General features: G+C 46.2%; 1 protein-coding gene across 7 annotated transcripts in view; it reads left to right on the forward strand.

The window, feature by feature from the left end:
* The first annotated feature begins 3,699 nt into the window (after window positions 1–3,699).
* GALNT6 (polypeptide N-acetylgalactosaminyltransferase 6) overlaps window positions 3,700–27,159 on the forward strand; it is a 30,549-nt gene continuing 7,089 nt past the window's right edge. Inside the window, exons 1-7 of one of the 7 annotated variants that reach the window (XR_001596664.2) lie at window positions 3,700–4,387; window positions 4,817–4,985; window positions 11,023–11,291; window positions 14,369–14,946; window positions 16,468–16,640; window positions 22,632–22,781; window positions 23,854–24,088. Coding sequence is in view for 6 of the 7 variants with exons in the window: in XM_016142627.2 (XP_015998113.2) it covers window positions 14,456–14,946; window positions 16,468–16,640; window positions 22,632–22,781; window positions 23,854–24,088 (1,049 nt within the window). In the remaining variant the exon portion in view is untranslated. The remainder of the gene's footprint in view (window positions 4,388–4,816; window positions 4,986–11,022; window positions 11,292–14,368; window positions 14,947–16,467; window positions 16,641–22,631; window positions 22,782–23,853; window positions 24,089–27,159) is intronic. The other 6 variants (XM_016142627.2, XM_016142630.2, XM_016142632.2 and 3 more) reach the window with 6 other exon arrangements.

Raw genomic sequence — 27,159 nt, forward strand, 5'->3', positions numbered from 1 at the left:
TTCAGAAATGTTAAAAAGTGAAAAAATATGCATCTTAGAATTGATAAAATACATATATGCATAGAAAAAAATAGAACATAATATGTCAAAATAGTTATAGTGATTATCTCTAAGTACCACATTTACGGGTAGCTTATCTTCTTTGTGACTTTTTGTGCTTTCTAAACACAATAAAAATAATAAATACTATATTACCCACCTCTCCAGCTCTTCTAACCCTTCTCCCCTTCTCTTATTTTCCCCTCCATTCTCTCCAGGCTCTTCGTCCAGACCCCAATCCAGTGCCACACTGAGCTATATTGGAGCCTGAGGAAAAAGGAAATTGGCTTTAATGCAAGCAAAGTCATCAACAATACTTTCAAAATCTAATTCTTCACTTATTTCATTGTCAGTTGAGAAATTGCCATATTCAAAAATTTCTCTTGACCAAGTGACGATCTTAAATAAATTTTAATTAACTTAAAGTAAAATCATAGTAAATTGGGTCTAAATAAAGAAAACTTAAATTAATGTTGTGAGTTTTAATACACTTACTTTCCAATTTGTCAATATTTTTTCAGCTACTGTAATAGAAAAAATAACCATTTAAAAAATACAGAAAAACATGAATATGGGATGCACATTTTTCCTTTTGCCCCAATATGGCTCAATGGGACACTATTCTTTATTTTAAATCGTTGATATTTTGTCACAATTTTTTTGCAACAATTTGATTTCTTAAAATGTTACATTAAAATTATTTGATTTTTGAGTTTTTTGTTGTCCCCTTCAATTCTGCACCCAAGGCATATGCCTCACTCACTGTACTTTATCCTGGCTCTGCCCAGTTACAATCCTTTTTACACTTGTCAACTTTCTTTCCTAGACTATGGGTGTCCTGAGGAGAAACGTGTGGCTTATTTACCTTTGTATCTCTGTGTCCTACCCAATAATTTCCACAGAGAACCCATGGTGGGCTTCAACATTGTTTTGTTGAAGGTAGGAAGGGAAGAAGGAAAACATAATGTTAATGATAATGGCTAACATTCGAACATCTACTAAGTGCTTATTGTGTACTAGGCAGTGGGTTAAACATTTTTTTTTAATCTAAAAACTGAATAATAAAAATAGTATACCCATCTTACAGATGAGAAAATTGAGGCACACAAAGGTGGGTGAATAGTAATGCATGAATAATTATGGAAGAACTTGAAACAGGTCTATTTAGGTTCCTAAAACATTTTTTACTTTGTTTCTCTTCTGGGCATGGGAATGAGATGAGGAGGAAAGGGAAACATAGGGAGAAAAGAGATGAAGAAACAACTATAGTAGAAGAACCCAACTGTCACACTTTCACCTCAGATATCTGCTTGAGCTTCACGACAACCCTAGGTATCATTAACCTCACTTTACAGATGAGAAACTGAGATGAAAGAAAGTTGAAGGAACGTATTTGGTTCCTGCTGTGATTAGCCACCTTGGGGGGGAGGGGCGGGGTAGAGAGGTAGAGTGCTAAGTAGCAGGGGCAGATTGTTGGTAGGCCAGCTGCCCTCCCTTCTAACTTTCCAGGCAAACTCAAGGCAGCTTCCTCTGTAAACTTTGCTTACTAAGTGTAGCCAGCACCTCTTCCTGATGGGCAAATCTCCCTCATTCCACCCCACCCAGAGGTGGGCGTTCCCTCACCTGGGACTGCTTGTCGAAGAGTCTTGATAAGGGCCAAAGCTGATGTCAACAGACTCACAGAGCTGCTCTTGTTTCCTCGCCTCCACTGATCCGCCCTCACCACATTTCCTGCCTTGTGGTGGGGAGAACCCACTGACGCACACTGATGTAAAAAGTTAAATTCGGAACACCCCAAAGCAAAAGTAAAATGGCCAAAAAAATAAAAACAAGGAAAAAAAAGTGAAATTCACAGGACTTCCTGAGATCCAGAAAAGTCAGGCATGTCTTGCAGAAATGTTTAATGATGGGAAGAGTTTCGGTCACGAATATGTAGAGATGATTTCTGGAGAGAAGGGCCGAAGGTCTGGGGAGGGAGGAAATGTATTTTTCAATGTACGCCTTTTGATAGTGCTTGATTTTTTTTAAACCATGTGCCTAAATAAATTTTTCAATTAAAGAAAACTTTTTAAAAGTGGCCTGCCACCAGTGGCAAGCTGGGGTAACAGCCACCATTCTATAGTGGCTCAATTCCAGAGCTTCCTAGAGCAGAGGGCAGGGAGCCTGAACCATTCTTCCTGCTAGTAGAGAACAGCTCAGTCCATGACACATTAGGGGTGGGTCCCACATCCTGTAGACTACATATGCCTCCAAATTAGGAAGTTAATGATTCTGAGAACTCAAGGTCACGTTTAAAATCAGAGTCAGCTGAACTAAAATTGGATGAGTAATTTGCTTCTGGAAAGTGGAGCACACAACACAGACTGATGCTGCTTCCTTGGAACACTGGGCACCACCACCCTCTCAGGACCCACAGGATGGGGTTATTGGTGGACTCTGTCCTAGGGAAGAACTGAGGCTGTGAGTCCAGCCTAGTCTATTACCCTCAGGTCATGCTGGGTTCTAACTAAGTCTCCAGGGCTAGGTCAGGATCACACAAACCCTGGGGTCAAAGAGCAGACTTAGAGGAAGGGTAGAGCAAAGCCTGTAGGGTTAGACCTGTACAGGAATGTCCAGCCCCCAGGAAGAGAGATATGAGCGGCAGCACGCCACAATCTTCTGTCTGTTGACAAAATAAGACAAATGACAAGAATACTGACAACTAGAGTAATGGGAGTTAAAATGAGCCCTGAGTGTCTGCAAAGGGGCTAAAATGGATGATCAAGGTAAACTCTGTAGAAAGTCTCTTTTTAGGAATTTGAACCCCAGAAAGCATCCAGTGTGAAAGAAAGATTGCTGGGGGTCGGGGGTTTACTCAGCGACTTGGAGTGAGGGGGGATGGGAGACCATGCCAAGAGTGAATGGAAGCTTCCTTTTCTACTCCTTTGGCAATGTTCATCTTTCACCATCCCTCTGGTCAAGGATAGCAGGACAAGGTTGGCCTTGACTCTCCAGACTCCATCACTGGAAAACTTCCTACTCAATCCTATTGTGGGGTCCCAGATTAGAAAACAAGTTTACTTCTCTTCATCCAAATGGCTTCCCCTGCCTGTACCAGTTCATGTCAGAACTCACCCCTGCTGCCAGGTCTTGTGGACTTAGAAATGCAAACTCGTTTAAATATTAAAAAAAAAAAAAAAAATAGAATTTGTGGTCCAAGTTTCTGCCATAGAAAATTTCCAGATTATCAGCTATGTAAAGTCAATTGTGCTACTTCTCTATTACTGAGTAAGCACCCAAAGATTATGTCACAGAACCTTAGAGCTGGAGAGGACCAGTGAGCAGCCTGCGACCCAGGAGGGTTGACTTAGAGCATGGGTTTAGGAACTGAATTTACCTGTATTCTAATTCCAGCCCTGCCACTACTTGTTCAATGGTTCTCAAAATTGAGCGTATGCATCAATCAGAACCACCTGGAGGGCTTTTAAAAACACAGATATCTGGGTCCTATCTCCAGAGAATCGGATTATTAGTGCTGGGGTGGGATCCAAGAATCTACATTTCTAACAAATTATCAGCTGCTGCTGAAGCTGCAGGTCCGGAAACCACACTTTGAGCGTCACGCTAGCGGTGCGATTAGCCGCCTCCCATATATATTCCGGGGATTACTCGTCGGTATTTGCTCGAGCTGGGGTTTACCTAAAACCTGTTATATGAAGCCCTTAGCATTATTTGTGGCACACAGTTAATAACTGCTCTTGCTGTTGGATGGAGCGGAGGAGCCTTCTGCCCAAGACCACCCAGCCAATAAGAAGCAAATCTGGGACGGAGCCCCGGGCTCCTCACTGCCTGGCGGCCGTTTTCCCTCCAGCGCCGCTGCGTCCTCTGAGCGCGCCAGCCGCGCTGCCACCGAGTGTGCGGTTCCCTGCACATGCTGCTCCGCGCCATCGGCGGCTCGGCTACTGCCTGTCGTCTTTGGGGTGCCTGAGACCCTCCAATCTTTTCCGGCGCTGAGAGCCTGCCGGCAGAGACTGTACCCCTGGGGTGAACTGAGATCTGGAAAAACTGGAGAAGCTGGCAGCTAGCAGCGGCCGCACGCTGCGAGAGTGGGTGACGGTGCATGGGGCTGGGGGCCACTATCTGGCGGTCAGCTTCCGGGCGGCCCTGGGAGCTTCGGGGCGTGGCGTGGCCCAGAGAGGCGCTCGGGGGCCCAGTGGGTGGCCCCCTTCACCTGGCCCCGGGAGGGGCCCGTAGGACTCGCCCTTCTGGCAGTGCCAGGCCCCGCCCCGGCTCCGCCCTCCAGGACGTCCCGTCGGGAAACCAGCAAGCCAGTACGCGGCGTGGCTGCGGCTCTGCTTTGGGGCGACAGGTAAGCGCAGAAGCAGCCTGCGACTCTCCCCACACCCCAACCCCGCCACGACTTGGAACTCAGAACTCTCCGGTTTCTCGGGACTTCCTTCCAGTCGAGCTCACTTCTGCCAGGCCCTTAACCTCTGCGGGACCTTTTCCTCTTTATCTTCCTCCCAGCCCTCCCCCCCCCGCCCCCTGCCCCCCCCCCCGCCACCCCCGGTAGTAAAATGAAGAGGGTGGACCAGACTGGTCCTAATCTGTCGTGGTGTCCTCTAGCACCTTCTCCAAAGGCCCCTGCCCCTTTTGCGCCTTCCTTAAAGGATGAATGAAAGAAAAGCTCAGACCTCTGGGACTTGGAGGGGCGGAGTGAGAGAGGGACAAGCGATAGCACTCCCTCCAGGACTCTACCCTTCTTCCCTTCGCCCACTAATGCCGCTGCATTCCTTAGGTGCCCTATATGCCAGTTTGGGCCACCCCATGTGCCCTGCTTCAGAAAATCTTTCGGAGAGGTTCCCTCCTGCCACTGCCACTGCCACGTTGCTCCTGAGCGGAAGGAGAAAGCCAAGAGAAGCCTCCTAGTGGGGGCCAGTCTCCAAAAAGACTTGGGCCTTTTGCAGGTGGGAGCTGTGTGGTATTGTGGGGAGGGAATCTCTTGAGTGTTCATGACTGTGACTGTCACCAACTTCCCAATTTCCTCGTCATTTGTTCCAAGCCACAGGCTAACCAAAAGGAGAAACAGTTTACTTGCCCCCTGGGCCAGTCACCCCAGATCTTGACCTCTGCAGAGGGTAGAACAGGGTTCTCCCCAAGTGTATGTATATGGGGGTAGGGGATGTCAGTTTTCCAGCAAAACTTAGAGCAGATCCTCCCTGTTAGCCAACAACCCAATACAACAGTCCCAGGGAGGGTTTAGATGCTGTGCTCTCAGTGCACCCCAGACCCAGAAGCCCACGAGTTTTTTTGGCATGTCCAGGGTTGTCATGTTAACTTCTGGGCACACCGAAGAACCTAGGGCTTGTGCTCATTTTACCAAAGATGTGTGTGCACTACCCAGGCCCTATTCTCCTCACTGACAGATGAGCTGTGTTCCTACCCATCACAGGAAGGGTATAAAAGAATGAGGCAGGCACATTCATGTGATGAATGGTACATGCTAAAGTGAGGGGTTTGAAATATGCTTTGGCTCAAGTTATCCATCAGAAGCCAGTATCATTGCAGGTACTTCTCTAGCTCCTGTTCCTCAACAATGCCATTCACTTTAGACATCCAAAGTTAACCAGAGAAAAACACTTTCAGGGGCACCAGGGCAGAAAAACAGGACAGGACTGTCAAAGAGAAGAGATAGTCTGGAGCCAGTGGAACCATAAAGGATACTGGGCTGCCCAAGATGGCCTCATCTTGGTGATCACTACCCACATTCGGCAGGACAACTGACTCCCGCCCACAGCAGCATGGAACAACTCAGGCATGAAAGGGGAGGCCCTGATGCCTGTCAGATGCCCTCTGAGGTCAGAAACATCTTAGCCCAAGTTCAAGTGGGAGATCCCTGGACAGGAGATATGACTATGGGCTTAGTCCATGTAGTCATTGCCTAGAACAAAAGTCAGGAATAGGAGGGGCAGCCACGGGCCTCAGAATGCCAGGAGGCAGTGGATATAATGGAGGCAGGCAGCTGACTCAGCCCTGTCACTAATTTAGCTGTCTTACCTTGGCCAAATCACATAAACACTCCCTGTGTGGGAAGCTAATGAGAAGGTGTATATGAAAGTGCTTTGGCAAAGCTCCAAGCACCAGCCAAATGCAAGGCAGTGTGTGGCATGGTTAAGGCAGCGAGTGGGCTTTGGAGAGACCTGGGTCTGCATGCAAATCCTGCTTCTGCTACTTTCTAGCTATGTGACCTTGGCCAAGTTACTTATTCTCCCTGTGCTTCAGTTTCCATCTGTGTAAAATGGAGATTACTGGTGCTTGACTTGATATGGTAAGTTGTGATTTTTAAAATGTTGATGGTATTGTCCAAACCTCCTCTGTCTCCCACGGGCCTGTTCTGACATCTCCAGCCCTGGAAGTAAAGCTGAGGACCAGAGTGAGGACCAGAGGGACCCAGTGAATGGCTGTGCCAAAGATGGGTGAACTCAACTCTGCCCCTCTCTGGGAAAGCCTAAAAGGTCCATTCTCATTTGATAGAAATGAGAGGAAGGATTTGAATAAAGGAGAGGTCAAGTGCAGGGCAGTGACTGTCTCTGAGTTGAGCTCAATGCCGTAATTGTGTTGTGTAAAAGAATTGCGTAGTGAACAAGGATGGGTTCAGTCTGGAGAGAAAAAGAAATGTTAGAAGAGTTTTGTGGCACCTGAGAACCTATGGGGTCAGTTTATTCTGCTCTACCCTCTGCATCCTGGTCCTAGGGAGAGATTTGAAGAAAGAAAGAAACCCAATCCTCACCCTCAGCTCTACATATAACAGAGAACAAAGGACAGACAGATGAGGGCAGTGGAACAGCATAACCAAATACCTCAGGGCTGAGGGATATTACAGGGATTGGAAAGCTAGGTGGATTGGTAGGAAAAAGCATTCTAGAGTCAGAAGATTGGGGACCAGCATTTAAGGGCTGGAAAGAAGAAAGAAAACAGGATCTAGGTGGCCTAGTGTCTAGGCCTGTTAGTTTTCCCTCCCCCAGAAAATCTGGTGGGGAAGTCACATGGGGAAACATGGGTAGTGAAACTTGGAAACAAATACACTTGGATACTGGAGCCGAGGAGTTTGGAGTAGAAATTTTAAAGAGAAAAGAAACATGGCTTGCTTAGCAAGAATATAAGGGAAAGGCTTTGTGGAGAAGATAGGCTGTGAGGGTGAGTAGCAAACAGGAAGCAGACTACCCTGACCATCAAATGGTGCTGGTGCTGTGAATATGGCTGTTATGATTATGAAAGGGGGAGAGAGAGGCCTGAGGCTAAGGAGGCTGGCAGGCAGTTTCTGCATATCCTCCAGATGTTGGGCGATAAGGGCACAGTCTCAGATGACGTTTTGAGCAGAGAGAAAGAGGAGGATCCAGGAGGCAGGGAATGAATCAGCAGGACTTGGGTGTAGAGTGAAGTGAACCTGACATTGAAAAGGGATTCAAAACTATACAGCAGGGCAGGGGCAGGGGTTGTTTCTAGGATTTTAATGCTGTTGGGAGCAACGGGGAAAGTGGGAAGGCTGACTAGCTTAGGGGATGGCACAGACCCTAAGTTTGGGGTATGATATGTTGAGTATCTGGCGGCTCTGAGTAGAAGGCCTATAGCCAGGAGCAGACTGTGAGGTGAAGAGAGAAGGGAAAACTTCATTTCTGCCCTCTCCCATCTCCCCCACCCCAATCTGGAGGCCAGCCCAAAGCTTCAGGAATAACCTTCCTCTTAACACCCCTCTTGTACTTTCTGGCCTCTCCCAACAGACAGATGATAAGACTCCATTCAAGTTGCTTTTTTTTTTTTTCTTTTTTCCCTTCTTTCAAACCCAGTCTGTTACTAGGGTTTAGGGAATCCTTCCTCATGCCCACCTGGGTTCCTCCTTCATCCCTGGATTCCTAGAAGCCAGCAATTTCAAGGCTGGTTTTGAGAACAGTTACACATCCCTATCCATCTGGCAGGGCCTGGAAGTAACTCCAGTGAAAAACCTGTGAGCTGTTGAATTTCCTGTTTGGGTACATATTATTTTGATTTTCAGAGACTTTTACAAATTTGGAATAAATCAACAAGTGTTTACTGCTCTATGCCAAGCACTGTTCTAGATATATAGGGTGAGAGCAAAGTTGGGTTGTTTTTTTTAAATCGAAAATCTGTTTGGGTAACTTAAGCTTAAAATATTATGCAAACGAACCTAGATATGCTGAGGAAAGAACTTGATAGACGAGCTACAGAAATAACTTTTAGTGTATCTTTCTGGGAAAATAAGCCACAGTACTGCAGCTTTAGTCTTGAGGGAAAGCTGAAGTGTCTTAAAGGTGTAATTATGAGGAAAAGTGAAAACCTCCCAGCATTCTGTAATCAGAAGGGTCAGGTTAGGAGGAGGGTTGTGAAGGGGATCATTTGCTACTTTGTTCACAAAATGAGAACAGAGGAAGTAAATGAGAGCTGTGTTTGGGAGGAAGGGAGAATCATTTAGCCAAAACAGCCTCTTGGTCCCCTCACCACACCAGTAGCTTAAAATTGACCTGTCCCCTCCCCATCATGATGTCCAGCTCCACACACCTGCACCCTGGGTGAGAGCAGTGACAGTCATCTCTTTTCGAAGAAACCTATAATTGAGCCTTAGTCTGACTACCTTGAGCAAATATCCATGTAGCTGTTTCTTACTTCCTGGCTGCCACGTCTCCCGGAGGTGAGCAGCCCAGTTGATAAACAGAGAGAAACTTTGTTACAAAGAGGCCACCTGGCCAGCAAGGATGTGTTCTAAGTAGCTGACCAAAGTTTTCACAAAAGGTGAAACTTGGCTGGAACTTCCAGTTTCGGCATCTTTAAAGCGTTAGTAGTCCTGAATGGGACTTGAGTAGTGGGGAGGGGATCCTAAGAATCAGTGGACACACAGGATAACAGCCCTGCCCGAGGCTTTGGAGAGCAAAACTCTGTCCCCACACTTCCTAAGGGTAGGTAAGGGTGGGGGAACAGAGTAGTGGCCTGGGAATTAGACTGGCATCTGCCCCTCAAGCCATAAGCTGTGCGACAACAAGGAAGTAACCTAACCATTCTGGCCTCACCTGTAACATGAGGGTCCTGGACTCACAGACAGACCTAGTCAAAGTGGCATGGTAATGTGTAACAACAGAATATCATGTAACTCAAACGATGTTGGAGTTAAGTGCATTCAAAATATCACTTAGTGAAGCCACCGCTTACCCTTGTCCTTTAACTCCTCTGGCCTCATCTCATTTAACAAGAGTTTATGGAATACTTCCTACTTTGCGAGCCATAAAAAGGTGAAAACAATCTGGCCTCCCTGGTCCAGGAATTCCCAGAGCTGTGAGAGATAACAGACTTCTCCCACACAGGGAATCCGGCTGTGATGGGGCCAAGATTGAAGTATAAACTGTCTGCTAAGCGGGGCAAGACAGAGCAGAGATGAATTCTGCTAGAGATTTAAGAAAGCTTCTTGGGGAAGGCTAGAATATAAAATGGAGGGATTGGATTATGTCATTGGCTTTCAGCTTTCTATGACTGGACCAAAGTAAGAAAGACAATTTTCCAACAAAACTTCATAACTATTTAACATGCGACAGGGCATTCCAAAAGGCTTAGGGCACTTTTACACTTTAATTACATCAGAGGCATGAATTCTACAAACTAACCAAGAAAATCATTTGAAAATGTAATACTTTCAATTTCTTATGCCTTTACGAATTTCGAATAACATTTTTCATTTTCAGTTTGTATCAGGAAGTGTTTTTTACCTTTAATGGACTGAGACAAACATTTAAAATAAAATTTTATTATTCAAAATTCATAAAGCTCAATAAGGTAAAAGAAATTTAAATAAACCTTTGAAAAGATGTTCTCTGTAAGTCTGTAGCATTTATACTTATGAAGTTATTAAAGCTTAAAATTGCACTAAGACTTTTGGTACACTCTATGTATGTACAATAACTATATAAAATTTTAACGAAACGATACCTATATTATATGTGACATACTTTGGTATTTTCATTTTTATTATATTCTATTCTGATACTTTAAAGAATTTTTAAGAATTCTTTATTATGGCGACATTGGTTAAAGAAACCAAGTAAGTTTCAGGTGTACAATTCAACAGTAAAGCATATATATACATTATCTTGTGTGTTCACCACCCACAGTTAGATTTCTTTCTGTCACCACATATTTGACCCTTTTTACCCCATCTACCTGCCTTCCCTCTCCCCCCCAGTAACCACTAGTCTATTGTCCATTCTATGAATGAGTCTCTGCTCGTTTGTCCTGTTCATTTGTTGCTTTTAGGTTTATATCCCACATGTAAGTGATAAAGATTTTTTTTATGTCTGGATAAAGATTTTTTTTTCATGCAAATTTATAGCACTTTAAATTTATTTCATAATCCTATAGTATGTTGTAGTCAGCAGTTTGGTAGACACCGAGCTGGGTGAAGCCTCAGTTCCCTTAGACCAGTGAGAGAAGGTAAGGCAAAGTTGTGCTCTGGCATCAGATCAGTCCTGAAACCAGGATGGTCTGACGTGTTGTAATCCCAAGCGTGGCTGGAGGAAAAAGATTTGAGTATGAATGCTCAGCAGCAGCAGGGGGAGGATGAGGGGATGAGAGCTGTGGGCACACTTACCAATATACCTGATGGCCATACGGTGGGAACCTAAAGGTGAGGGAGTTACACAAGATGCTGCGAGGAGAATCCTGTGAAACTGTGCACTTAACAAAGTACTACATACAAGCGGGACTATTCTTTCACCAAGGCAGGTGGAGGAGTGACCTCCCCAACCTAGCTAGCCACTCTTTGGGGGAATCATCTCCTACACAGACAGAGAGCAGGAATCCTTAATCCCAGTCTCCTTTCTTCCTTCGGATGATGTGTCTTTTCTAGGTGACTCTTTCCTATTGCCTGCGTGCTGAGCAAACACACTAGAGACTGAGTCCCTTACGGCCAAGGCTAATCACAGGTATCTCCTTTCATTTCAGGATGTGGTTAATACCTTGAGGAATTGAGGCTCCAGAGACAAAGCCTTAGGCTGCCATGTTGGATTAAGAGAGCAGATGCTGGGGAAGGGCTCGATTTAATCCCAGATCTCTCTCTCCAGGGAAAATAGAAGAAATAAAGGTAAATCCCACTTCAAGGAACCACAACGCAATGCCAGGACAAAGGAGTTGAAGTGACCTGGTGATTCTGAGTGAGTTAGTTAAGGACGCCTTCCTGAAGGAGGTGAATCTTGAGTGCTTGGCAGCAGCTGGTAACTAAGTTATTACCATACCTTCGTTTCTAACTGTGCTCCATCTTTCTTGCTGGAATGGGAAGGTAGACAGAAAGTGTTAGGGAAGATACTGCCTGCGGGACAGTTCAACAGGGTCATGGCAAACAGGGCACTGTTCGAGCTTAGCCAGGGGCAGTTCCAGGATTTATGAGGTGTCTTATCTAAGCAGAACTCCTTGTGCTGGCCTAGCATAGCTCAGCCCCTGGTGTAGGAAACTGCCTCTACACTGAATCCCCATTTCCTCCTTGAAGCCTTCTTCAAGCCCACAGAGACCTCCATCTTTCACAACTTGGCACTTACAGTCTGTGCTATTAAGTTTTAATTTTATCAATTTTGGAATAGATAATATAGTCAAGTTCAAAGTAAAAAAGGGTATTCAGTGAAGGTCTTTTCCTGCTCCTGTCCCCTCCCTAGACATGTGCTATCCGGACCCAGCGATACCAGTTCTTGTTCTCCAACTAGATTTTAAAATCCCATGGGAGAAAGGAATTGTCTTATATCTCTGTGTCCCAGCTGGAGTGAACTGTCCCACCCCATCACCTAAGGGAGATTTTTAGCACTCCATTCTCCCTCCTCCATCAGCAGTGCTGCTATCTTGGGTCAGACCCCCAGGCCTGTCTTAACTGGCCATCTGCCTGTCAGTCAGGTCTGTCTCCTAGATATCCTCTGCCAGCTATCATACTGTACTTCTTGTAATGCTGGGCTCCCCAGTAATCCTTTATTGCCCCCTACACCTCAGATCAACAGCAAACTCCTTGGTATGAGCTCCCTCTCCAGGCCCATCCTCTGCTGCTCCCATCAGACTTCATACTCCCATCATCTTGATCTATTTGCTATTCTCTGATTGGCTGTGCTGTCTCCTGCCTCTAGGCTTTCGTATGTGTTCACCTTGCCTGGCCAACTCCTATTTGTGGGTTAGTGCTTAGCCCAAGCTCCTCCCCCTATAGGACTTCTTCACAAATGACACCCTCCACTTGCTGAGTTTCCTGCATCCTCTCTCTATCAGTACCAAGGGTGCCTCTCTCACCCAATCTTCTCACTTGGTGATCTCCATTTAAAATCTGACTCCCCCAGTTGATTATGCTCCTTGAAGGCTGGTCTTGCTCATCTCTGTATCTCCCCCATCTGGCAGAGTACCTGGCATGTAGCAGTTACTCAATTAATACTGGCAGAATGAACAAATCTCCTCTCCTGTCTTCTAGACAACACCTAATACAAAATAGATGCTCAAAGAGACTTAATTATATTTTATTTTTGGTGCTGCTGCTGAGTCTGATGTAATAAAAGAAAATTCCTTGTCTCCCTGAGCTCAGAGTGACCCCAGCTTCCGCTTGAGATCATGAAGGCTGCATATTCCCCAGATCTAAGTGACTCCAGATACCAGGCTCTCCACAGGCAGGAGCTTGCGTGTTTAAGTAATAGCATTAAATAGCTCAACTGAAGTTCCTTTTAAGCACGACGTGCCACAGAGCAATAAGTGTGGCTTTGGCCAGGGACCAGATGCTTGAGAATAATTGCTGGAAAGCTGAGCAGAGATTTATTAATTATAATAGAAATAATTGATACCATTTATTGAGGGCTTAGTATGTACAGGCATTCTGCTAAGGATTTTACATACGTTATCTCAAATTTAATCCTCACTCAACCCTGTAAATTAGGTATTGGTTCCCCCTACTTTGTAGATGAGGAAATTGAGGTTTAGAGAGATTAAGTAATTTGTTCAAGGGTCACATGGCCACTAATGATAAAAATTAACACTTTTTTGGAACTTACTGCATGCAAGACTGTAAGCATTTTCCATGAATTATTTCATTGAACTTATTAATCCCTATAACGAGAGGTAGGTGCTATTATTACCAGAAGGAGCAGAGCTAGGAATTGTGCCCAGGTCTATTGCCACCAACATATGGTGCTTAACAAGGGACTCTTATGCTTCCAGAGCTCTCCACAGAAAGTTTTACAGGCAGTCACCTTCTTAGCCATGTGACCATATCCTTAAAGGTGTAAAGCTAATGAACACCCAAGCTCAGTCCTGCCTAGAAGGTGTTGCCATAGAATCTTAGACATTTTTTAATTAAATATAAGTATATACAGAAGAATGTTTATAAAATAAATTTAGAGTATAAGGAATAACAGTACCAGCAAAGGCCACCACCCACTTTAAGAAAAACACTTTACTTTGAAGTCCCCTGTGCCTCTATTCCTATATATTTCCCCACTCTTCAGAAACTTTGGTTTCATTATTCTTTTCATTTATTTTCTTTCTTGCTTTCTATTTAATGGAAGAAATGATTTAAATTTTCCCCCCATTTATCTCCCGCTCTCCCATCATTTTCTTTATAGATTTACCGCATGTTCATTTTTGTATTCATGAATAATATTTTGTATTCATTTTTGTTTTCATAAATAATGTATTGTTTAGTTTTACATTTTATAGTTTTCTATAAATGGAATCATACTATATGTATCCTTTGGCAACTTAATTTTTTCACTCAACGTTACATCTGTGTTGTTGCATGTAAAAGTGGTTCATTCTTAGTCACTACTGTAGAGTACTCCATGGTAAGACTATATTTAACACTCCATTCTACTACTAAATGACATTTGGATTGCTGCTATTTCTGCCATTTTAGTCAGCACTACCAGAAACATCTGGCACATGCCTCCTGGCTCATGTGCACTGGGGTTTGTCTGGAATATAAAATGAGGAGGGGAATTGGGGCACCACAGGAGTGTGTGCATTTTATCAAATTTTACTTGATAAAGCCAAACTGGTTTTCCAGAGTAGTTATGTTGATTATTATTCTTCATTTAGAGTTTCACTGTTCTGGTTACTCTAGATCCATTAATGCTAGAATCTTAGGTCAGGAAAGAAACACTGAGTCCAGTCTCTTCGTTTTATGGATGGAGGAAATTTAGACACAGGAAAGTTAAGGGACTGGGCTAAGGCGATGTCACCATTCAGCAACAGAGCCTAGACTCGAACCCCAAACTCTCTGACTCCCTCCTGATCCCTACTTTGGCTCATTTCTCTCCCTCATCTCCTCCCTTCTCAGGGTAGCTGCCATGGCATATTGAGCTATTTCCAAGCTCTGGCCCAGCACTCAAGCTGACCTAGCTAAGGTCACCATTGGTTACCAAGGATGAGGTTCCTCCGCAGACGCCACATGCCCCTGCGCCTGGCCGTAGTGGGCAGTGCCTTTGTGCTCTTCCTCTTCATCCTGCAGAGGGATGTAAGCAGCAGGGAACAAGCCACAGAGAAACCATGGCTGAAGTCATTGGTGAGCCAGAAGGATCATGTTTTGGATCTCATGCTGGGGGCTGTGAACAACCTTAAGGATTCGATACCCAAGCTCCAGATCAGGGCTCCGGAACCCCAGGGGACACTTGTCTCCACAAAGAAATCCTGCCTTCCCGGATTCTATGCCCCATCTGAGCTGAAGCCCTTCTGGGAACGGCCACCACAGAACCCCAACAGCCCCGGGGCAGATGGGAAAGCATTTCAGAAGAACGAGTGGACTGCCCTGGAGACCCAGGAAAAGGAAGAGGGCTATAAGAAGCACTGCTTCAATGCCTTTGCCAGTGACCGAATCTCCCTGCAGAGAGCCCTGGGGCCAGACACCCGACCCCCTGAGTAAGTAGCACCCAAAGTCCTGGGGTGAGGCCAGGGCTCTGCCAAAGATGTGGCCATGGGCCAAGTGCCAGGTAAAGAACTGATGGGGATTTTAAGATATAGGCAAAGATTTCCGCTAAACCCTAACTCCCTTTCTTAACTGATGGGGATTCAAGAGTTTTATGGTCTGGCTAGTGGCCCAAGGAGACCTGTGAGGGTGACACACAATTATGAAGGCGACAGAATAAATGAAAAGGAACTCAGGGCCTGGGACCGAGCATGAGGGGGACTGACGGGGACTGATTGCAGAACAAAGATTCAGTGACCTTGGCCTCTGTTAGAAACCGTGGGACTCTGCTGCTGACATCCTAGAAAAGGGACATTTCCTGACAGTGGTCCTGGTGGTCAAAACTGTCCCCACACCTCCTGACTTACTTCTTCCAGTGAAGGCCTACAGGACTATGAATTCATTCCAACCTTTATTCAAAGATGTTTATACTTTCAATTCTGGGCAATGAACCAGCACTTAGATCTTTGAGCTGTAACCTACCTTTCTCTCATGTGGCCGTAGCTATGTTCACACTGTCCTCAAGTCAAAGATTTTGTGTCTTTTTTATTTAGGCTTGTTTTTCCTAACTCAAGAGTTTCACCCTTTTTGGCCTTTTGTCACTTGGCATCCCCATCCCCAAACTCATGATCCTTTGAGGCTGTGAACCTGGGTTTCCTCAGATTTGGACCAAGCATTACAGTTCTAGCAGGTGGAGCCACTTGTTGTCAGGAGCTCCTCAGCAGGAAAGGGCATTGGGCCATGAGGACAGCCAGTGGAGGAAGTTTGGGGGTCTCCTCTGGAGCATCCATGGGAAATCGTTCTGATTGATAAGAAAGGGTGTTAGGCCACATGATCCCTTGAGATCCAGGATTCACATATCCCCATCCAAACTTAAAATGGCCTGTCAAGAGGGTGGCAGCATGGCCAAGTGCCACAGAGTGACTGGATTAGAAGAGGGCATAGAATAGGTCACAGGCATTTGATTGCGATAGTAGTAGAAGATTACAGGGAATTAATGAGGAAATGGATTAGGGAAGAACCATAAGGTGTAACGAGAAGTTTATGGAAATTGTAGTCACTTTTCTCCAATGTGAAATTTGCCCTTTATTTCTTCCCCTCTGGGACCTCTGGATTGGGTTGCATTTTATGCAGTACACATATCACTGAGGAAAACAAAGTCAGCCCTGGGAACTCCTAGAACAGATGAGAAGTGAGAGGGGACAGCAGTGGCGAGCTCTCGGCATCACAGTTGGGGGCATGAAGCCAGCTCTGGGGGAGATGGGTTTTGGAGTGGGTTGGCTACAACCTCAGAGTAACTGGGAAATACAGGGTAAGCCTGGAATACGGAGCGGCCATTCTCAACCGCAACAGAGAATGTAGGCTGGTGGTTCCAAGGAGCAGAGGGTAGTTATGGGAATCTGTGCACAGAGTTGTCACTACCCCCAGAACTCCAAGGAAACTAGAGAGCTGCATCTACTCTTTCATCCTTCTAGATGTGTTGACCAGAAATTTCGGCGCTGCCCCCCACTGCCCACCACCAGCGTCATTATTGTGTTTCACAACGAGGCCTGGTCCACGCTGCTACGGACGGTGTACAGTGTCCTACACACCTCCCCTGCCATCCTGCTGAAGGAGATCATACTGGTGGATGATGCCAGCACTGAGGGTGAGGCTGGAGGGGGCACTGAAGAGGGGGCCAGCATCTCCCTTGGTACTCTGGGAACGAGGGCAGGTTCTCTTGAGGGAGCAGCTACCCCACGATGCCTGCTGCCTGGCATCACAGTCCATCAAAAAGGCCAGGAGCAGGGAGAGGGCCGGTGAGGGACAGGAAGATGGGAGACAGGAAGTAGGAAAACCACATTCCTAGAACCTGGACTTTACCCCACAAAAGCTCCAGGAGCTTAGATGTTCTAAGCTTTCAGTTCTGAGACTCCTTTTAGAGCCACCCAGCCCACCCCAAATCAGAAATGCTCGGAGAGGTCAGAGCATTGCCCACCTGCTACACCACTCTTATGCTCTGGAAAGATTCCACTTCAGAAGCCCTCTTTGCTGTAGTTCTCAATAGGCAAGTGAGGTTCCTCACCAAAATTCTACCTCACCCTTTAAAGCAATCCCACAAACATCTACAGAGTATTCTGTGCCTGGCACTGACCTAAGCATAGGAGATACTATAACAAATAATAAATGAGACAGATTTTGCCCTGAAAAGGCTAACAACCTTCATGTGTCAGATGGCCCCCTACAATACCAACCACAGTGGCGTGTCCCATAACACACCCCTAAAGGATGTGAAAGGGCATGGACTAGAGAGATCAATATCCAGGAATTCAGCTCCCAGTTCTACCTCTTCCTAAGTCTATGATTTTGAGCAAGGTAACTTAGCCTCTCTGAGCCTCAGTTCTCTCTACTAAAAATGAAGACAATTGACTCCCTCACATGGTGGACGAAGGATCAAAGGATAGGTGATAGATAATTCATGTGACACAGTAGTTAGCGTGGAATAAGAGCTCCATAGCATTAGGTTCAGTTTCTTTTTTGTATGGTAACAGTGCGCTCCAGGAGTATGCAACCAGGAGGTATTTTGTGTGGTATGGCTGGGGCAGTCCACAGTGAAAGCCAGATTGGAGCTGGACCTGAAAGCATGAGTGTCTAGGGAGAGAAGAGGCATTGGAGCGCATTCCCAGAAGAGAGAATGGCATAGACAGAGTCCTAGAAACAAAAGTGTGTTTGTGAAAAATTCAGAGGTTTGATGTGGCTGATGCTTAGCTTTGTTGCAGGAACTGACTCTAAAAAGATGTTGAATTGAAATTCATGCCATGTTAAAAGAATTTATCTAAAAAAAATAATAATAAGGTGTTACTGAAGGTGTTTAAGATGGAGAGTGACCTTGTCTCAAACGGATGGCAATTTGAGGTGGGAGAGGGGGTGTTCGTTGTCAGGAAGAAGGACAGAGGACCCTGAGTCCAGAGAGGAAGTTCTTATAATCCCTTAAGAGTGAGATGATAGGGTGAGAACTAGGAAAGGGGCTGTGGGACTGATGCATCATCGTTAAGCTGGGAGTCTCCAGGGGTGTCTGGGGCTCTCCAGGTTGGCCTCCTGTGCCCATGCATCCATATTGAGCACAGGAACTGACACCACGCTTCCCAGTATATGCCCCGGGGCTACTCCAGAAGAGCTGCTGCCTCTCCTGACCTTCCCCCATCCTCCTTTCTGCTTTCTAGATTAGGGGTGATGCTAAAAAGTGAACTAGGGCTGGGGAAGGCAGTAGAAGGAGGAGCTGAGTGTGAGCACTGTTGAGTCCATTTCTTTAGGGAGTTCATATTTCCCCCAGAAAGGACAGACATCTAGCAGCACTTACAAAGCAAAGGCAAACAAGTATTGAGGAGAAAATGCGAGAGTCTGGCAGATAGGAACATAGGATTAGGCTTCTGGAAAGGGAGAGCCAAAGAGTTTGGCAGAGGTGGGAGAAGCTTGAGAATGGCCTCTTAGCAATAAAATGGAATGAGAGCAGGTATATCAGCTGCCTTTCCTCTCAAACTGGCTCTCTGGTCACCCTTCTTCAATACCTGTGCTACCCACCCCTCAGAAGCTTCTTCCCTTGAATCACATAGCGTGGGCATTCTAAACTGTTTCTACTTGTCACTCAGAATTTTGTGGGTCCGTAAGGTACAAATACCCAGTTGGGCAACTCTCCTGACCAGGCTAGAAAAGTGGCATAATACCAGACTCACACAGGCAGCATCTGAAGGGCACAGCAGCCTATGCCTAGTAGAGTGGACTTTGCAATAGCTCCTTAGCAGCCCCTCCAAAGGGCCTGCCCCTAGCAGACATGTCTCTGGTCGTCTCGCCCTTGTTGCTTTGGAGTCTGTCTTAGGACCAATTCCAGCATCTCAGAATCACCTGCCTGAAAAGCCTAAACCAGCCATACTTATTTTTCTGAGTCTCGGCTTCCTTTGAGAATCTATTAAAAAGCTTTGCCCTGCTCCCTAGAATAGTGAAGAATTGCCATAACAATGTACGCACACTGATATTTTTACATGTAATTAATTCCAGGGAACTTGTGGACCCTTGGATAAACAACCCCACCTTCAGGGCTTTCGGACTCTCAAGATACTTTCAGTTCAGTGGAGGAAAGGACAAAACTCAGATCTATGGTCAGAAATCTCTGCAGTCCACAGTGAGATAAAATTTCCCACATGCTTGACCGTTTGATCAGATTAACTGGCTCTCATTACAGACACACAGACAAGGGCTGTGTCTCTGCTGAAATACAATGTCCATGCTCTCTGTGCTCCTATCCAGGCATTTGGCAGTGCTCTGTGACCACGAGTATACAGACATTTGATGCTAGGGTGGGGGAAAGAGGCCCAGTCACCTGCTAGGGAACTCTTTCTTACCTACCTCAGAGTCAACCCTGGGCACAGATTTCACTCCTGTATAGCCAGGGCAGCAGCTACTCCTACTCTGGCACATTCCACAAGATTCTGAAAACTGTCCACCCCAGGCCCATCAGTCTACTATGCTCCAAATGGAGCATCCCCATGTCAAAAGCCCTGCCCCTGGGGGAGACCGAGGAGGTAAGAAGCTAGGCCTCCCTCCTGTGGGAATTTGCTAGATGGATAGGAGGAAGTCAGACTCATGCACGGGTCCCAGAGTCAAGAAATGAACAGGACCCTCAGTGAGTAAGTTCCTCACAGAGAGAGGAGGAGTGGGGAGGTGGGTTTGGACAGGAAGGGGGTGCTATAGGAAGGGAAGGGAAAAGGACCAGCAGGCAAAGGGAGGAGGGAAGGGGCAGCCCTGAAGTCAGGAAAGACACTGTGTGAAACCCAAGGGAGGAAACATTTGGGGAACACTTTGTTATTAGCTGAATATTTCATTGTCTTATATACCACGTTTATTCATCCATTCATCTGCCTGTGGACCCTGGGGTTGTTTCCACATTTTGCCTATTATGAAATAATGCTGCTGTCACCATTGGTGTACAAATACTTGTTTGAGACTTTGCTTTCAATTCTTTTGGGAACATACTCGGAAGTGGAATTGCTGGATCATGTGGAAATTCTATGTTTAAATTTTTTTTTTTTGAGAAACCACCATACTGTTTGGATTTGTTTTTAAGTGCCATTTTAAGGCACTGTAGTGACGTGATCTAGATTATAGTTTTACAAGATAACTCTGCTGCCCACTATGGCTGCTACATCAAGAATAGGTTGGGAAGAGTGGTACAAAGTAGTGGCCAGGAGACCAGTTAAGACGTTATTGCCTGTGGTGACAATGGAGATGGAGAGAGAACTGGCAGTACTTGCTGATGGACTAATGGTAAAGGATGAGGAAGGGGAGAATCTAGCACGACTCCTAGGTTAGAGCAGCTGGAGGGATGCAGGTACCATGTACTGTCATGGGGGAGCCTGGGGGTGAAGCTTGGGAGGAAATCTGGAGTTCTGTTTAAGGCATGTCTGGTTTGTGGTTGTGTTAGATATGCAAGTAAAAATGGTGAGGCTTGGAAAAGAGACCAAAGAACTGTCTGCATATTGATGAGACTGAGTAAGACGTGTGTGTTAAAGGTCACAGGAGTCTTATACACTCATTGTGAGGAATGAAGCTGTGTCAGAGTGGTGGGGTGTTAAACCTAAATTAGGAGGGGACATAAGAGAGTATGGATGGGCTCGTCTGTGTCTCCGTGCTCAGCCCTGCTGAACTCAGCTCTGGGGCATATGTCCATTGGGTCCAGGGGTGTGACAGGACAGCTGTCAGGAGGGACATCTGAGGGCACTTGTCTTACTTCCTGAGAAGCACCTGCACTCATGCTCAGAATCCCCAGGTCCAGCCTAGCCACCTGAGCCTGGAAGGAAGTTGTGGGAGAGGGCCTCATAGAGCTCAGGTCCCCCTGAGGCTCACAGCTCAGTGCTTCGCAGTCTCTTACCACAAAACCCACTTCCTGTGATGTTTTGTCTCTGAGTTATCTCCACCACATGAACTTCCTGTGAGCACAGTTAAGTAAGTTCTCAGAGGAAACATCAACCATGCTGAGAAGGTGAGACTCCTGGTTGGGGTTCCTCCTTCCTTCCTGTTAGAGCCAGCACCTAGGGCTAGATTATATTTAGATTATGGATCCTCGAAGGCAGGACCCAGACCAGGACCCACCCTGCCCGGGATAGTGTCTGGTACCTACCTGAGCAATAGTTAGTGAGTGTTTGCTAAGTAAGTGCTGAGCTAAAGAGGCCAAATGAGGCTAAGTTGGTAATTTTTACAAACTTTGGGGACAATACTCCCTATTTTATAGTGTGTTAATCCTCATAGAGAAGATTAAATACAAAAGTCAACATAGATTAGCACATAGTAGATGCTAAGTATTTGGGCACTGTGTGTGTGTGTGTGTGTGTGTGTGTGTGTGTGTGTGTGAGAGAGAGAGAGAGAGAGAGAGAGAAAAACGGAAGAAGAAGAGGAGGAGGGGGAGGGGAGGGAGAGGGGGAAGAGGAGGAGGAGGCAAGATCACGCACACACAATTGATTTCAGGCCCCATAGTTTGTATAGCACTGTGTTCAGAGCAAGGTCTAAGCACTGGGCTGATACCACAGCCTGAAAGAGAAAGAACACACTCATCCATCACATCTGCCCTCCACCTCCACTTCTGAAACTATAGCAACTCCACTCTGCATAGTCAGAAACAGAACAGTGGCATAGATAAACTAAACCAGTTAATAAAACATAAGTAAGATTTGGAATATGTTTCAAGATGGATTGCTTCAGAATAGAGCTATTTTTAATCCTTTGAGGATTTCAGACAGAATAAGAGTCTTGAAGTAAGCCCCCCACTCAGAAGGAAGATCTCAGCAGAGATACCCCTCCCTTCAAAAAGCTTTCCCCACCCCCACCCCCAAATTCAGAATGTTGTTACCCCTGTAGGCTCTCCCCATGCTGCACTAACTCTGGCAGGTCACTGATCACCTGTTCCCTGGGTGGCCAGGCTTACCACTGTACCTAACCCATGGTAGGCACTTGGTATATATTTTTTAATTAATAAGCTGCTTGGCATCTTTTCATCTTCCTAAAGAATTCCACATGCAGAGGAGGTAATAAAGAGGATTAGAGTAAGAAATACTTGCTGTTGATCCAGCAAGCAAGAAATCAGCGTTTGTGTGTGTTCTACCTGGCAAACTTATTCTGAAGAGCCTCGGAGACACGAAATCAGACAGCAAGAAACAACCGCCACAACCACCAGATATGCAAAAAAGAGGAGACTGGAATCACAGCTCTGAAAGATGGCGGCCGAGGGTGCAGAAAGCAACAGGCATCTTGGGAGCCTTTATCGGAAGTTTACAATTGATTTGAGACCAAAAAACACAACCGCGAGGTCGTGTCTCAGACATTAGAGAAGGTGCCTAGGTAAACATGCACAGGATGAACGCTGCAGATCAGAGCCAGTGTCCTGACAAGGTGGGCTTGGGGTGGCAGGGTATACTTGGCCACCCACGTGACTTCTTCCTCTCACTCCCTCCCCACCTTCAGCTTCCATGGAATTGCTTAGTGCCTTAGGTGTGAAAGGGTTAAAAATTCAGGCTTGCTGGGGGCCTGAGAGTGCCAGGGCTTCTTGCCCACAGGGGATTAGACTTGCAATGAAGTGGTGAACTGACAACAATGACACTCTCCCTTCCAGAGTACTTAAAGGAGCAACTGGAGCAGTACGTGAAGCAGCTGCAGATTGTGAGGGTGGTGCGACAGGAGGAACGGAAGGGGTTGATCACTGCCCGCCTGCTGGGAGCCAGCGTGGCTCAGGCAGAGGTGCTCACCTTCCTAGATGCCCACTGTGAGTAAAAGAGTGCTGGCCTGGCACCCAGGAAGCCCGGGTGTAGGCAGGTCCAACCCATCCCTTGGCAGAATGAAGAGCTGTGAGCACAGCATCACCAAGGCCCTTTCCTGCTCTGCTGTTCCAGGAGTGAAGGAGACTTGGAACTTGCTCCAGCTTCTTCTAGCCCTTTCTCACACAATCGGGAGGCACACACCACCCTAAAACAGCTGGCGACCCCACAGTTGCTGGGAGTGTGCTCTGGAGTATCACTGCTCTCTCCCCTCTCCCCTAATCTTGTACCTTGTTCTGAACTCAGCCTCCCAGAAGCCTCCTGTTTCCACTGGGAACTGGTTTGTGTGGAGCTTTCCTGTAGCCAGGAAGGCATCCCTCTTGCTGAAAACCAAAGCACTTCCTCCCATTGTCATGGAGAAAAAAGAAAAAGAAAAAAAAAAACATTTCCTAAAAGCAGTGATATGTCCAGGCAAAAGCCTTAGACTTGGGAGTCAGAAGATGGGTTTGCATTCTGGCTCTGCCACTAGCCAAACCTCAGTTTCCTCATTTGTAAGGTCAGAATGAAAATACCGGACTTACTTACCAACAGAATTATTACTCTGAGGGCCAAATAAAGCAAATCATACAGTTCATTTAAAATCTCAAAGGGCTAGACAAATGAAAGGGATTATTATTCTATAACTGGAGCTGAAGCTTGGGATGCAGATACCCCTGAGAGAAGGGACCCCCGTTTCTGAAATCCACACTTAGGTGGGGAGGGCTGATTCAATGGATAGGCTGGGAACCTGAAGACACCCATTTGGGCCCTTCCCTGTGCCCTATTTGACCATGTTACAACCCTGAGACCTCCATTCTCCTCTCCAAAGCTGTGTCCATCTTTAGGTGGGGAGAAGGGGAGGTAGAAGATTCTCAGATCTCTCTATGTTCTGTACAGCTGTAGAGGCTGCCTCTGTTGCTCTTCTCATAACTAGAAGTGGATGGAGGGTTCTCTCATCCTCCTGGGTCTCCTCGCTGGCATGGGGCATAGGCTCAGCTGTGAGCAGGATCCTGACAGCTGTCTCCTGGTCTGGGCCTACAGGTGAGTGCTTCCATGGCTGGCTGGAACCCCTCCTGGCTCGCATCACAGAAGACAAGACGGTGGTGGTGAGCCCGGACATCGTCACCATTGACCTTAACACTTTTGAGTTTTCCAAGCCCGTCCAAAGAGGTAGAGTCCATAGCCGTGGCAACTTTGACTGGAGCCTGACCTTCGGCTGGGAAACTCTGCCTGCACATGAAAAGCAGAGGCGTAAGGATGAGACCTACCCTATCAAGTAAGGACCACAGCCTGGTGAGCCCCCAGCCTAAGTTCTGTGGCCCTAGACCCACCCAGTGCTAGGAACCTGTGCCATCTCAGGTCAACATATATTAAGTGCTCTATTAAGCACTTGACATATTTTATTTAATCCTCATCTCTACGATGAGCCTGTTTTACAGGTAAGAACACTGAGGTTCCTAGTGATAAACAATTGGCCTCAGATCATGCAGCTAGCAAATGGTGGAACAAGGATACTTGTCCTGGCCTGTCTGACCCAAAGCCCATGCTCCTAACCATGGCACTATATTGGCACTCTTATCCACCACTTATTGTGTGCCAGGTGCTGGACTAAGGGTTTTACACTCTTTATTTCATTTATTCCTCCCTGCACATAAGACATGACTGGTGCTTGAGAGATGGCAGGTAGAGGCCATTGTTGAATAGCCATTGTAATAAGAGGAGATGGCATGTGCTCCCTGGTCACTATCTTTGAAAAGACTGAGAACATATTACAAGAACACAGACAAGTGAGTATGCTGCAGTTTTCAGTTTGTTGCAATTGCCCTGAACTTTTCCTGTAAAGGGCCAAATAGTAAATATTTCAGGTTTGCCAGCTACATACGTCTGTTGCATATTATTCTTTAGTTGTGTAATTTTTAAACAATCTTTTAAAAATGTAACAACATTCTTTGCCCCAGAACCTTATAAAGTCAAGCCAGATTTGGCCCTCAGGCCATAGTTTGCCAACCCCTGAGCTATGTTTAACTTGCACCTGGGTTTACCTTCCCCTCATACACCCATCCTGTCCTTCCTTCTCCAATTGCCTATTGGTGTTGTTAGAAAACACAAGTTTATTTTCACAGATTTCTAAATCGGACTGAATTGGGGAGTGACCTTTAGATTATCCTGTGATTCTGGATTATCTGCCATTGTTTTTCCTATAATGGCCAGGAAACTTCAGGGTCAACTGAGTATATATCAGGGATGGAGGGAAGCAGAGGTTGGAGATACAGTGAGCAGAGATAAGAGGGAAGAGAGGGCTTGAAAGGAAGAGAGGGTTGGAGTTACTTGCCCTCCACATGCCCAAATCCTAAGAGATGTTGCCTAGAGTCTCAGTAGAGAGGGCTTGGGTGGATGCCACAGAAGGGAATCCCATGGATCCCGAACAGCCAGATGCTCTGTATCTATTAGAAGGAGGAGAAGAAGCAACAGAAGGGGGAGACAGGAAAAGGAATGGCAGAGGAAAGAAAAGAAATTGGAACACCCTATCCACCATCTGCTTGTTTAATAGATGTCTTTTGTTTGGTGTCTACAGCAACAAAGCCCCACTCCCCCAAGCTGGAGGCCAGGCACACAGTGGCACTGTCAGGGACAGGGCATTTGGCTACCACCCATCACTGACATCCCTGGCTTTGATGTCCAAGGACCATACAACTGGAAGATAAAGATCCAGTGTTTGAGGAATAAATTTGTTCACTGGTCCAGTGTTTGAGGAATGTTACTGGTCCCTGGTGGCATGCATGCCCTGCCCTGGGCACTATGCATAGTACCCCAACAGGAGGCCTGCTGGCAGTACCCTCCCATTCTCCACTGTGAAAGCTAACAGGAGGCTGATAGGAGAGGTGAAGGATCCAGAGAATCCTAAGAACTAGGCCAGGAAATATAAGGTGTTGCCTCTTGGTTCTGAGTCTGCAGCGAAGATCCCTGTGTAGGGTTTCTCCTCAGAGGTAATTTCTTAGTAGCTCATTGGTCAGAGAGACCTCATAAAGCCACGAGACAGGCCCAAGTGAGGGAGACCCTCGGAGGAAGCAGGTTAGCTCCCAAGTGCTCATCTGAAGTCCCAGGACCCTCTAAGCCTTTCTGGGCATTACTGTGACTGGCTTAGAACCCCAGGGAGAGGCCAGAACCCGTGACAGAAAGCCTGCATGAGCATGAGGGTTTCCTAACTGAAATTCCTCTCAGAAATCAGCTGCAGGAGTCAACTTCGGGGGCAACAAGAGCAGCCACAAGGTAACACCAAGGTCAAGCTCCTGTGTAGTCACCTTGACACATTGGTCCAATTAACACTGATTGTGCCCCTGTTGTGTGTAAAGCACATTGATTGGTTCTGGGCTTACCTAAAGTGTGTCAGTATCTTTCTGCCTGTTTGTACTGCATGAAGAAGCAACAGAAGGGGGCAGCAAAGCCCCATCCACAGAGCCTGGCTCCCACACAACTAACTGAGAGCAGCTACTGATTATGTATCTGATAGTCTGCCCCTGTCTCCCCTAGCCCGTACCCCCACCTTCAGCCCTTAGTCCAGCCCCTCTTATGAGCAACGTAGTATCTAAATTTTAATAATGAGATGTTTGTGTAAATTTATCTTCATATGGGTCTATGTCTCCCTGCTTTTGTCTGAAATCCAGGATCTTTTTGTAACCTCCAAATGCTCCCTTTTGTGCAAGTTGAACTTGATGTCATCTCACTTCCTACTCTGTTTCAGGGAGCACCTCTTATCAGTTTCTTTTCAAAGCAACTGGCAGATTTTCCCCAAAGCTAAAGTTTCTTATGCAGTATTAAGCACCAGGGTTGGGCCTCTACTAAAACTGTGCCTTACTAGTCCCTGAAGGGCCAAGGACCCTGAAAGAGAATGGGGTCAGTCCAGCTCATAATAGTCATTCATTCATGGTTCGAATCCTATTTCCAAAAGCAATTGCACACAGCTTCTAATAACCTATCTACTATGCTCCAGGAACTTTGCTGCCGAAAAGCAAACGATGGTAGTAGCTTACCCTCTGCTACTAGATTGAGCTATCGGAAGATGGTATCTGTCTTAGCTCTGAACGCCTAACCTGTAACACAGGCCCTGATGGCTGATATTAATACATCCTTGGTTGAATGGATAAGTGGGTGCTTTTTAGAAGAGAGTAATGATAATTATACCCATCCTTAGCCTGGTTCCCAGAGGTGAAGAGGACATAATAATAATAGCTCAATAAACATTTGCTGAATGAATAAGTTAGTGGAAGAGGGGCTGCACATCCCGGGAAAGCGGTTGGGGTCGGTTGTGGGTGTTAGCAGTGAGTCCACAGCTTTCCACACATAGGT

This window comes from Rousettus aegyptiacus, unplaced genomic scaffold, assembly GCF_014176215.1.
Source record: "Rousettus aegyptiacus isolate mRouAeg1 unplaced genomic scaffold, mRouAeg1.p scaffold_m13_p_2, whole genome shotgun sequence".
Lineage (NCBI taxonomy): Eukaryota > Metazoa > Chordata > Mammalia > Chiroptera > Pteropodidae > Rousettus > Rousettus aegyptiacus.